Source organism: Macaca nemestrina, chromosome 11 (assembly GCF_043159975.1).
Source record: "Macaca nemestrina isolate mMacNem1 chromosome 11, mMacNem.hap1, whole genome shotgun sequence".
Taxonomy (NCBI): domain Eukaryota; kingdom Metazoa; phylum Chordata; class Mammalia; order Primates; family Cercopithecidae; genus Macaca; species Macaca nemestrina.
Window position 1 is genome coordinate 99,322,827 of NC_092135.1, and position 13,934 is coordinate 99,336,760.

The 13,934-nt window shown below is 36.9% G+C and overlaps 1 protein-coding gene across 3 annotated transcripts in view; it reads right to left on the minus strand.

The window, feature by feature from the left end:
- The window catches only part of LOC105468101 (trafficking kinesin protein 2), a 76,122-nt gene that overhangs the window by 40,585 nt on the left and 21,603 nt on the right, over positions 1 to 13,934 (minus strand). For all 3 annotated transcript variants that reach the window (XM_011718072.2, XM_011718074.3, XM_011718073.3), the window contains exon 2: positions 5,884 to 6,173. In XM_011718072.2, the coding sequence (XP_011716374.2) occupies positions 5,884 to 5,974 (91 nt within the window). In that variant the 5' untranslated portion in view covers positions 5,975 to 6,173. The remainder of the gene's footprint in view (positions 1 to 5,883; positions 6,174 to 13,934) is intronic.

The following is a 13,934-nucleotide window of genomic DNA, read 5'->3' on the forward strand; positions in this document are numbered from 1 at the left end:
TTCACCCAGAAGGAGAAGCAGTGGCTTGATCATCACAATGAGACAGAGATGAGGTAGATTTAAAACCTTAAATATGATTCTAAATAAGCTCTCAATCCTTACAGAGCTCTTAAATAAGAGACCTGAACATATATCCAAATTCTATTATTACAAGTTCCATGTGATTATCCGAATTTTTCCTGCTGCACATATATTACATATAGATTGTCATTTTAATACTCAGGAAGAGAAGTTGACTATAAATACATGCAGTGCTAAAAACAGACTATTAGGTATTCAAGAGTATAGTGGCAATGAAGAACAAAAGTGACATTCATTACAAGAGATACTAGTCCCTAGACGTTTTCTTCAAATAGGTATTAATGAAATCCTGTGAAAATTCAAGGTCATTAATTCCCTACTTCCAAAATGTAATATTAAAAATGAGTGTACAATCCAGGCTTAGTAGATTAGGCTAAATATTCTTTAGACTAGCTCTTCCACCTTGCTTCCATATTCTGATAATGTTCCATTTATTACTCTTGCCCAGGCTTGACAACTCCTTCTCTACCATTTCATCCTCCAAATGTCTCTTCCATATGTCCATTTTTTTCCAGTCATGCCTACTGGTAAGAGAATTAAATCAGCGCTAGAATCAAGCATACTAGAGCATGGTCTACAGTATGATCTTTAGACCCACATAGCAAAGATTAAAAACAAGCCTCAAAGGGTTAACCTTATCAGCAAATAACTTAACGACCTGCCAAAACAAATTTTAACACTTTTCCAAGGAAGACAACAAAATCCAAACACTTAACAATGTAACATTCATAATGTTCACCAGTCCATAAAAAATTACTAGATATGCAAAAATAAATAAAATGTAATCCATAACCAGGAGGGAAATGAGTCAACAGAAACAGACCCATAATGACAGAAATAACAGAATTAGTAAGCAGCATTTAAACACAGCTATTTTTTAATATGCTCAAAAATTTAAAAGGAAAACAGTAACTTAATGAGAAGAGAAACAGAAGATATACCTGCATTTTAAAAACTCAAATAGAACTAAAGTACAGCATCTAAAATAAAAAATTCACTAGATAAGATAAACGGATTAGATAGTCTCCAGAAGAAAAGAACAGTAAACTTGAAGATATAGCAGTAGAAATTATCTAAAATGAAGCACAGAGAAAAAAAAGATTGGGCGTAAAAAACTGAATAGAACATCAGTGGCTGTGTCATATTAAGCTGTCTGCAGTCCCAGAAGAAAAAAGAGGCAAGAACAGAAAAAATATTTGAAAAAGTGGTGGCCAAATTCTTCCAAGTTTAATTAAAACAATTAAGCCTATAGTTCAAAGAATTTCAACTCCATGCAGCATAAATACAAAGAAAACCACACCAAAGTAAAATTGCTAAAAACCAGTGACAAAGAAAAAAATCCTACAAGCAGAGAGATAGGAAAAAAAAAAGACACATTATATTTAAGGGAACAAAGAGTGAATGCAAACTATTCATTTCAAGATAGATGGATGACAATGGAACAGCATCATTAAAACACATGGACAAAAAGCCAATTTAGAATCTTGTGCTAGTGAAAAATATCTTTCAAAAAAGGTGAAATAGGCCAGGCGAGGTAGCTCACTCCTGTAATCCCAGCTCTTTCGGAGGTCAAAGTGAAAGGACTGCTTGAGCCCAGGATTTCAAGACCAGCTTGGCAACATAGTGAAACCCTGACTCTACATTAAAAAAATAAAAAAAAAAAAAAGAAAAAATTAGCTGGGTTTGATGGCGCATGCCTGTGGTCCAAGCTACTCAGGAGGCTGAGATGGGAGGATCACTTGAGCCCAGGAGGTGCAGGCTGCAGTGAGCCATGATCATGTCACTGTACTCCAGCCTGGGGAACAGAATGAGATCCATTCTCAAGAAAAAAAAAAAAAAGAAATTTTATTTCTTACACAAGCAGAAACCTAAGGCTATTCATTGCCAGCCAACCCATATCCCAGGAAATGTTAAAGTTATTCAGGCAAAAAGCATATTGGATGGGAACTTCAATCTACCAAAGAAATAACAGAATGGTAAATCTGTGGGTAATACATAAGCCTTTTATTTTCATAATTTATTTAATTCATAATTAGCAATTTAAAGCAAAAGTAATAATGTACTATGTATATGACACATGTAGATGTAAAAGGCATCATCATAATATGTAGAATGGTAGAGGGAAATGGAAGAATACTGTTTTAAGAGTGTCACTGTATTAAATATAATGTTATTTGAAGATGGGCTTTGGTAAGTTAAAGGTGCGTATTGCAACCTAGAGAAAGCACTGAGAAAAATAAGAGGTATAGCTAATATGTCAACAGTAGAATTAAAATAAAAAAAAATAAATTTAAAAAAAGAAAATGAGAAAAAAATGGAAGATGAAACAAATAGAAAAACAGAAAATAGGAGTACAGTAGACTCAACTAAAGTGATAATTACATTAAAATTAAATGGTCCAAATACTGCAAATAGAAAGTACAGATGATCAGACTGGATTTTCTTTTTAGAAAAGACCCAACTATAAGTTATCTGTGGAGATGCCCTTTAAATGTAAAGATTTAGATTAGTTTAAAAAGTAAAAACATGAAAAATAATGTGATGCCAATTCCACACAAACTTTTTCCAAACACGGAGGAAGGCATACTTCACAACTCATTTTACAAGGCCAGTATTACCTCAATATCAAAATAAAGCAAAGACATTGCAAAAAAAAAAAAAAAAAGAAAAAAGTACAAATCAATAATCCTTATTAATGGGACTAGGAAGGACACAGACACACACACATTCCCTAACAAAACACTAGTAAATAAAACCTGTCATATATAAAAAAGATAATATATCATAACCAAGTAGTTTTTTCCAGGAACGCAAGTCTGGTTTAAAATTCAAAACTAAACCAACAGAATTCACCACACTAATAGACAAAGGTAGAAAAACCATATGAATATTTCAACAGATGCAAAATAGCCATTTGACAAAATTCATGCTAAAAACTTTTCATCCAATTTGGAAGAGAAGGATATCTTCTCAATTTAATATACGGCATTCTCAAGAGACTTAATGGTCAAATATTGTAACTTTTCTCCTCAGACTGGAAATATGTCAAGAATGTTTATTATTACCATTTTATTCAACAATATACTGAGATCGTGTCTCATTCAATAAGGCAAGAAAAATAAATAAAAGGCATCCAGATTGAAAAAGAATATGCAAAACTGTCTCTATTTGCAGACATTATGGTGTATGTAGAAAACTCTAAGAAATCTACCAAAAAGTTACTAAAACTAGTAAGTTAAGCAAAGTTGCAGAATGCATGATCAACATTAAAAAAACCAATTTCATTTCTTTATAGTAGTAACACACAGTAGGAGAATGAAATTAAATAAACAGTGCCATTTAAAAAATACTTAAGACTAAATTTAATAAATATGTGCAAGACTTATGCAATAAAAACTATAAAATATTGTTAAGAGAAATTAAAGAGGACCTAACTAAGTAAATGGAGAGATATATCAAGTTTATGGATTAAGAGACTCACTATTCTCAAATTATCAATTCTCTACAGAGTATATGTAATTCCATTCAAAAGTCCAGCATTCTTTTTTGAAAGAAAATGACAAGCTGGTTATTATTATTAGGGACAGGGTCTCTCATTCTGTTATTCAGGCTGGAGTGCAATGGCACAATCATAGCTCACTGCAGCCTTAATCTCCTGGGCTCAAGTTATCCTCCTGCCTCAGCTTCCCTAGTAGCTGGGACTACAGGTGCATGCCACCACGCCCAGCTAGTTGTCCAGGCTGCTCTTGAACTCCTGGGCTCAAGTGTTGACAAGCAGATTAAACAATTTATATAAAAAATGTGAAAAATCTTAAATGGCCAAAATAATTTTTGAAAAAGAAGAGTAAAGTTGGAGAATTTGTGTTATCTGATTTCAAGATTTACTATAGAATTACAGTAAATAAGACAACGTGGTATTTCTGTAAAGATAGACTTAGGGATTAAAGGAACAGGATAGAGTTCAGAAACAGAAACCATACATATATGACTAGGTGATTTTCAATGAAATTATCAAGGTATTTCAATAAGGGTAAAGAGACCATTTTTAACAAATGGTAAAGAAACAATGAAATATCCAATTGGAAAGCAAAAAACAAAAATTTTGGACCCTAATCTAATTCCATACTCAAAAAAGTAGACTACTGACTTAAAAGTAGAGGTAAAAACTGTCAAACTTTTTCTTTTATGCGAAGATTTCTTAGAAACGACACAAAAATATGAATTATAGTAGCAAAAACTGATAAACTCCATCAAAATTTAAAATAGGTCTTCAAAAGACACCAGTAAGAAGATGAAAAGGCAAGCCAAAGTCTGGGAGAAAATACGGTCCATTTATCTAACAAAGGACTTACATCTAGAACATGTAAAGAACACTAACAATTCAACGTTTACATTTCAATAGTAAGACAAAATTTTAGTGGGCAAATGATTTGAATAAACAACTCAAAATAAAATCTAGGTATGGCTAATAAGCACATGAAAAGGTGCTCAACATCATGAGTCATCAGGAAAATATAAATTAAAATCTCAGAGATACTAGTACACACCTACTAGAATGGCTAAAATCAAAACCACTGACATTACCAAGTGTTGATGATGTACAGCAGAGGTCAGCAAACGACAGCCCACAGGCCAACTTCAGCTTGCTGCCCCTGCCTGGTTTTGTAAATCAACTTTTATTGAAACACAGTCACATTCATTTTTTCATGTACTGTCCATGGCTGCTTTTCTGCTACAATAGCAGAGATGAGTTAAGTTCCAGCTTAGCAATAAAAAGAATAAACTTCTGATACTTATCACAAGTGGATAAATCTCAAAAACATTTTGCTGTACAAAAGAAGGCAGACACAAAAGAGACACATTGAATTTATATGAAATTCTAGAACAAGCAAATTTAATTTAAAGTGGCAGAAAGCAGATTAGTGGTTGTTTGGAACCGGAGGTGAGGGGTGGGGAGATCTGTGTACAAGGGAACTTTCTCTGGGATGATAAAAACTTCTCGAACTTGTTTGTACTGGCAGTTACACTGAGTGGATATTTTTGTCAAAACTCAAACTGTACACTTAAAATGAGTGTATTTTCTTGTATCTTAATAAACATACCTCAATGAGGATGAATTAAAAAAAACTTCCCGTTTTGACGGGTTTCAGAATTCAGAATTTTTCAGATTTTTAGAAAAGTGGCACTGGACATTAACTGCATGTTATATAACATCCCCAGCTGGTTTTGCGGCAGCACCTCATATTTAAATACATAAATAAATCTTCGGCAAATATAAGTATTCAAACTAAATGAGTTAAGTCCAGAAACAGCCACAGTCTGGTTTCGTGGGCAAATGAGTGTTTGAATAAAAGTATAGAAAAAAACTTTGAGTGCTCAGAGTTTTTTGATTTAGTCTTACAGATAAAGTGTTATGGGCCTATATGTATGTTTGTTATATGCTGTACGCCCCAAGAGTCTTGTGTGCCAGGCACTGCTGTTAGGTACCTGCAGGGTATACAAACACGGGTAACTCTGTCCTTGCCCTGTGGAGATCAGATGGATACGATGCAGCTACTACTCACCAGGTGTTCACAGGGTACAGGGGAGTCCGACAGATACAAGAAACAACATGAACGACAGATTGCTGTTAATGTGTCAGGAGACACAGGGGATGCGAGATTAATTCAGTCTTTCTCTGAGGACATCAGACTAGAAAGGCAGGCTTGGGTTTCATCATGATAGGTCATATATGCTGGACTGAGGCATTTGCATTTTCTCCCGTAAGCGACAGCACTTCAATATTTATTAAACTGGACTTACCAGTGATGCTCTCCGAGTCTCTGTGACTGCTATTCATGAGGTTTTCTTCACCTGTTGGTGATGTAAAAATTGCATTCTGGGATTGACTCATGCAGGATCCTTTCTTGCTTTGGTTGAGAAGGACAGCTTTGGTATGAATCAGAGTAAAGGAAATCCATCAAGCCATTCAATAATGAAATGGATTTGGTCACATGGATATTTTCTTTTGGACAGATTTTCTCTGATGAGTCAAAAGACATCCGTAGCAATGAGCACTCTCATGTGATTATCATACTTTGGAGAGTCATGACCTACAACAAAAATATATCAAGTGACTAGAACAACATGCTCTTTAACAACAGGAATCTAATTAATTGAAATATCTGTCATGAAAAATGTTTTTCTAATAATACATACAACATGGATAAATCTCATAATTATGCTGGAAGAAAGTCAGACAAAAAAAGAGTACACAGTTTATAACTTCATTTATATAAAATTCTAGAAAATGTCCACTTATCTATAGTGACAGCAGATCAGTGGCTGCCTGGAGTTAAGGGAGGAATTACTAAGGGGCAGGAGAAAAGTTTTTGGAATGATGAATACGTTCATTATTTTGACTGTGGTGATGGTTTTACAAATGCATATCAAAAGTGGTTAAATTGTACACTTGAAATGTGTAATTTGATGCATGCTAATTATATTTAAACAAAGCTGTTTAATTTTTTTTAAAAGATAACTGTTTAAAGTAATACACTAATAACGTATTGTAGAGTCTATAACATAAGTAGAAGTAGAATGTTTTGCAGTAGCACGAAGGCCAGGAGTGGGGAAATGGGCATACACTGGTGTAAGGCTTTTGTATTACACATGAAATAGTAACATATGGCTTGAAGATATACTGTGATAAGTTAAAGAAGTATACTATAAACCTGAAACCAACCAATTAAAAAACTCAAGAATTACAGATAATAAACCAATGAAGAAGATGAAATGGAATAATACAAAACAGGGTTTTTTAATCCTGGAAAATTAACATTTTGGGCCAGTTATTGCTTCGTCGTGTACATTGTAGGATCTTTTACCCACTAAGTGCCAGCGGAATCCCTTCCCCAGACCCTCTCCAGTTTTATCCAAAATGTCTCCAGACATTGCCAGATGCCCCCAGCAGGCTGGGGGGAGGGGGTGCAAAAATCATCCCTGGTTGAGAACCACTGATACAACAGATGCTCAACTTCACTCATAATTAAAACAAAAATATAAACAAAAAAAAGTTCACCACTAGATTAGCAAACATCAAGTTTTATTATATTCTTTGCTGGAGGTGGTGTAGAGAAAGAAGCACTCTTAAACCCTGTTGATAAAAGTGCAAATTGGGGCTGCGCATGGTGACTCACGCCTGTAATCTCAGCACCTTGGGAGGCTGAGGCGGGCGATCACTTGAGGTCAGGGGTTCCAGACCAACCTGGCCAACATGGTGAAACCTCGTCTCTACTACAAATACAAAAATTAGCTGGGTGTGGTGGCAGGTGCCTGTAATCCCAGCTACTTGGGAGGCTGAAGCAGGAGAATTGCTTGAGCCTGGGAGGCGGAGGTTGCAGTGAGCTGAGATTGCGCCACTGCACTCCAGCCTGGGTGACACAGCAAGACTCTGTCTCAAAAAAAAAAAAAAAAAAAAAAAAAAAAAGGTACAAAGGGTACAAGCTTTCAGAAGGCTATTTGGCAATGTCTACCAAACTTTTAAATGCACACATGCTGTAACTTAGCAGCTCTACCACCAGGAATTTACACAATGGATATACTCACGAAGTGTGCCAAGATGTAGGGATACGGATGCCCATACAGTATTGGTTTGGGGGGGGGGGAAAAGCACACACCACACAACTGGAACTAAACATCTATAAATAAATAGTTTAATAACAGTGGAACATACAAAGGAATGTAATGTACTAAATATATGTGCATACTTAAAAAAATCAGGAACTGTCATCAGTAAAACTGTTCAATTCTACTTATTTGGTTTCTATCAAGACAGTCTCTGGTTGGCAACGTGTGGCTTCCATGTATAGTTAATTCATTCTCATGTCTACTCTTCACAGGCATCATAAATATTCAATGTTTTACAAGAGAGTTACCCTCAAGAAGTAGAAAGGAATAAAGTAAATAAAGGAGACTGAAAATGGTTACTGTGGCAGAATAGAGAAGCGCTTTGAGCAAATCCTAGGGAGGAGAGTTTCAGAGATAGAATGTGAACGGAATTAAACATTATACAAAAGTCAAAGGGAAAATTCGGTTTATTAAAAAAGGGGTAAGGGACCATAAAATCAATGATAACTTTCCTGAAACCAGTTCAGCCAAGAGACTGGATCCAAAGATAGGCTGCAAGGTGTCGGGAAGTGAGATGGTAAGAGTGGCGTTCAGTGAGTACAGACCAGGATTTCCCAACACCTAGACTTTCAGATCTCCACAGATTAGTAAAATTTCAAACATTTCTGTGGTTATTGGCATGGGTTTTCCATTTCTTACCAATTTCTATTACTTGGTAAATGATAAAACATTTTACTAAAAAAAAAAAAAAAAAAAAAAAAGAGATATAATAAATAGCAGTCCTTCCCAAAAAAGGAGTTTAGTAGAGATGGGGTTTAACCATGTTGGCCGAGTTGGTCTTGAACTCCTAACCTCAGGTGATCCACCCGCCTCGGCCTCCCAAAGTGCTGGGATTACAGGCGTGAGCCACTGTGCCCCACCCCAGAAAGCATTTTTTTTTTTTTAAGTAATAAGTTATATATTTGTTTGTGAAGAGAGAGAGACTGAAAAGGAATAGGATAAAAGCAAAGTATCTCTCATACTGGTCCACACTAATTCTCAAACAGAACTGCGGTTCTTTTAATCATATTATTGTTCCATGAAATTTCGTGGAATCATATTCCACGAAACCAGTCTTTGGTGGCAGAAAGGTTGGGGACCTCTGTTCTAGAAAACTGCTTTGCAAATTAACTTTGGAGGTTTTGTTAATGGTTTAGTCTTAATTCTTGCATACCAGAATAGAGAAAACCAAGTTGAACTAAGAACTAAGTCCATCTAAAGAGTCATGCAGGAAAAACGCTGACTTCCAGGGCAATTCAGGAACCTGTCCAGCCTGCAGACTGTGCACTAGATCAAGGGTGATCTGGCAATGGTATGCTCTTCCTGGGGACTTTTTAGATCTAAATAAGCCCTTTGAACATGCCCTGTCTACATCTGAGCTCCTCAGAAAGATCAGCTTGGAGCAGTACTGAACATAGTACCGTGGATGTGGCCTGACATTAGACAAGTCTGAATTTTAACCTTATTTACTGCTTTTCTGACCTTGGGACCATTATTTAACATTTCTGAGTCTCATTCCTCATTTTCAAGGTGGGGATATTAATAACTACCCTTTATAAGAAGGGTCAGACATGAGAACTAAATAAAAAAATGACAAATTCCTAGTTTGGTACCCAACATACAGTACACACTCAAATGCGCCCTCCTGTTAGTTTCCCCTTAGCTATCAGCCCTGAGAAAAAGATGATGTCTTCTGTCTAATACTACTTTTTATTATTATTATACTTTAAGTTCTAGGGTACATGTGCACAATGTGCAGCCTTGTTACATATGTATACATGAGCCATGTCGGTGTGCTGCACCCATTAACACATCATTTACATTAAGTATTTCTCCTAATGTTATCTCTCTCCCCTCCCACACCCCATGACAGGTCCTGGTGTGTGGTGTTCCCCATCCTGTATCCAAGTGTTCTCATTGTTCAATTCCCAACTATGAGTGAGAACATGCGGTGTTTGGTTTTCTGTCCTTGCGATAGTTTGCTCAGAATGATGGTTTCCAGCTTCATCCATGTCCCTACAAAGGACACGAACTCATCCTTTTTTAGGGCTGCATAGTATTCCATAGTCTATATGTGCCATATTTTCTTAATCCAGTCTATCATTGATGGACATTTGGGTTGGTTCCAAGTCTTTGCTATTGTGAATAGTGCCACAATAAACATACGTGTGCATGTGTCTTTATAGCAGCATGATATATAATCCTTTGGATTTATGCCCAGTAAAGGGATGGCTGGGTCAAATGGTATTTCTAGTTCTAGATCCTTGAGGAATCACCACACAGTCTTCCACAATGGTTGAACTAGTTTACAGTCCCACCACCAGTGTAAAAGTGTTCCTATTTCTCCATATCCTCTCCAGCACCTGTTGTTTCCTGACTTTTTAATGATCGCCATTCTAACTGGTGTGAGATGGTATCTTATTGTGGTTTGCATTTCTCTGATGGCCAGTGATGATGAGCATTTTTTCATGTGTCTGTTGGCTGCATAAGTGTCTTCTTTTGAGAAGTGTCTGTTCATATCCTTTGCCCACTTTTTGATGGGGTTGTTTGATTTTTTTCGTGTAAATTTGTTTAAGTTCTTTGTGGATTCTGGATATTAGCCCTTTGTCAGATGAGTAGATTACAAAAATTTTCTCCCATTCAGTAGGTTGCCTGTTCACTCTGATGGTAGTTTCTTTTGCTGTGCAGAAGCTCTTTAGTTTAATTAGATCCCATTTGTCTATTTTGGCTTTTGTTGCCATTGCTTTTGGTATTTTAGTCCTGAGGTCCTTGCCCATGCCTATGTCCTGAATAGTATTACCTAGGTTTTTTTCTAGGGGTTTTACGGTTTTAGGTCTAACATTTAAGTCTTTAATCCATCTTGAATTAATTTTTGTATAAGATGTAAGGAAGGGATCCAACTTTAGCTTTCTACATATGGCTAGCCAGTTTTCCCAGCACCATTTATTAACTAGGGAATCCTTTCCCCATTTCTTGTTCTTGTCAGGTTTGTCAAAGATCAGATGGCTGTAGATGTGTGGTATTATTTCTGAGGGCTCTGTTCTGTTCCATTGGTCTATATCTCTGTTTTGGTACCAGTACCATGCTGTTTTGGTTACTGTAGCCTTATGTATAGTTTGAAGTCAGGTAGCGTGATGCCTCCAGCTTTGTTATTTTGGCTTAGGATTATCTTGGCAATGTGGGCTCTTTTTTGTTTCCATATGAACTTTAAAGTAGTTTTTTCCAATTCTGTGAAGAAACTCATTGGTAGCTCGATGGGGATGGCATTGAATCTATAAAATATCTTGGGCAGTATGGCCATTTTCACATTATTGATTCTTCCTATCCATGAGCATGGAATGTTTTTCCATTTGTGTCCTCTTTTATTTCATTGAGCAGTGATTTGCAGTTCTCCTTGAAGAGGTCCTCCACATCCCTTGTAAGTTGGATTCCTAGGTATTTTATTCTCTTTGAAGCAATTGTGAATGGGAGTTCACTAATGATTTGGCTCTCTGTCTGTTATTGGTGTATAGGAATGCTTGTGATTCTTGCACATTGATTTTGTATCCTGAGACTTTGCTGAAGTTGCTTATCAGCTTAAGATTTTGAACTGAGACAATGGGGTTTTCTAAATATGCAATCATGTCATCTGCAAAGAGGGACAGTTTGACTTCATCTTTTCCTAATTGAATACCCTTTATTTATTTCTCCTGTCTGATTGCCCTGGCCAGAACTTCCAAACACTATATTGAATAGGAGTGGTGAGAGAGGACATCCCTGTCTTGTGCCAGTTTTCAAAGGGAATGCATCCAGTTTTTGCCCATTCAGTAGGATATTGCCTGTGTGTTTGTCATAAATAGCTCTTATTATTTTGAGATACGTCCCATCAATACGTAGTTTATTGAGAGTTTTTAGCAAGAGGGGCTGTTGAATTTTGTCAAAGGCCTTTTCTGCATCTATTGAGATAATCATGTGGTTTTTGTCTTTGGTTCTGTTTATATGATGGATTACGCTTATTGATTTGCATATGTTGAACCAGCCTTGCATCCCAGGGATGAAGCCCACTTGATCATGGTGCATAAGCTTTTTGATGTGCTGCTGGATTCGGTTTGCCAGTATTTTTTTGAGGATTTTTGCATCAATGTTCATCAGGGGTATTTTTGCATCAATGTTCATCGGGGGTATTGGTCTAAAATTCTCTTTTTTTGTTGTGTCTCTGCCAGGCTTTGGTATCAGAATGATGCTGGCCTCGTAAAAAGAGTTAGGGAAGATTCTCTCTTTTTCTGTTGATTGGAATAGTTTCAGAAGGAATGGTACCAGCTCCTCTTTGTACCTCTGGTAGAATCTGGCTCTGAATCCATCTGGTCCTGGACTTTTTTTGGTTGGTACGCTATTAATTATTGCCTCAATTTCAGAGCCTGTTATTGGTCTATTCAGGGATTCAGCTTCTTCCTGGTTTAGTCTTGGCAGGGTGTATGTGTCCAGGAATTTATCCATTTTTTCTGGATTTTCTGGTTTATTTGCATAGAGGTGTTTATAGTATTCTCTGATGGTAGTTTGTATTTCTGTGGGGTCGGTGGTGATATCCCCTTTATCATTTTTTATTGTATCTATTTGATTCTTCTCTCTTTTCTTCTTTATCAGTCTTGCTAGCAGTCTATTTTGTTGATCTTTTTAAAAAACTAGCTCCTGGATTCATTGATTTTTTGAAGGGTTTTTTGTGTCTCTATCTCCTTCAGTTCTCCTGTGATCTTAGTTATTTCTTGCCTTCTGCTAGCTTTTGAATGTGTTTGCTCTTGCTTCTCTAGTTCTTTTAATTGTGATATTAGGGTGTCAATTTTAGATCTTTCCTGCTTTCTCTTGTGGGCATTTAGTGCCATAAATTTCCCTCTACACACTGCTTCAAATGTGTCCCAGCGATTCTTGTATGTTGTGTCTTTGTTCTCATTGGTTTCAAAGAACATCTTTATTTCCGCCTTCATTTTGTTATTTACCCAGTAGTCATTCAGGAGCCGGTTGTTCAGTTTCCATGTAGTTGTGTGGTTCTGAGTGACTTTCTTAAGCCTGAGTTCTAATTTGATTGCGTTGTGGTCTGAGAGACAGTTTGTTATAGTTTCTGTTTTTTTGTTTGTTTTGAGACGGAGTCTCACTCTGTCGCCCAGCCTGCAGTGCAGTGGTGCGATCTCCAATCACCGCAAGCTCTGCCTCCTGGGTTCATGTCATTCTCCTGCCTCAGCCTCCCGAGTAGCTGGGACTACAGCTGCCCACCACCACACCTGGCTAATTTTTTTACTTTTAGTAGAGATGGGGTTTCACCGTGTTAGCCAGGATGGTCTTGATCTCCTGACCTCGTGATCCATCTGCCTCGGCCTCCCAAAGTGCTGGGATTATGGGTATGAGCCTCCACACCTGGCCTAGTTTCTGTTTTTTTTACATTTGCTGAGGAGTGCTTTACTTCCAACTATGTGGTCAATTTTGGAATAAGTGCGATGTGGTGCTGAGAAGAATAAATATTCTGTTGATTTGGGGTGGAGAGTTTTGTAGATGTCTATTAGGTCTGCTTGGTGCAGAGCTGAAATCAATTCCTGGATATCCTTGTTAACTTTCTGTCTCGTTGATCTGTCTGTTGTTGACAGTGGGGTGTTAAAGTCTCCCATTATTATTGTGTGGGAGTCTAAATCTCTTTGTAGGTCTCTAAGGACTAGCTTTATGAATCTGGGTGCTCCTGTATTAGGTGCATATATACTTAGGATAGTTAGCTCTTCTTGTTGAATTGATCCCTTTACCATTATGTAATGGCTTTCTTTGTCTCTTTTGTTCTTTGTTGGTTTAAAGTCTGTTTTATCAGAGAGTAGATTGCAACCCCTGCTTTTTGTTGTTTTCCATTTGCTTGGTAGATCTTCCTCCATCCCTTTATTTTGAGCCTATGTGTGTCTCTGCACGTGAGATGGGTCTCCTGAATACAACAGACTGATAGGTTTGACTCTTTATCCAATTTGCCAGTCTGTCTTTTAATTGGAGCATTTAGCCCATTTACATTTAAGGTTAATATTGTTATGTGTGAATTTGATCCTTTCATTATGATGTTAGCTAGTTTCTTTGCTTGTTAGTTGGTGCAGTTTCTTCCTAGCATCAATGGCCTTTACAATTTGGCATGTTTTTGCAGTGGCTGGTACCAGTTGTTCCTTTCCATGTTTAGTGGTTCCTTCAGGAGTTCTTGTAAGGCA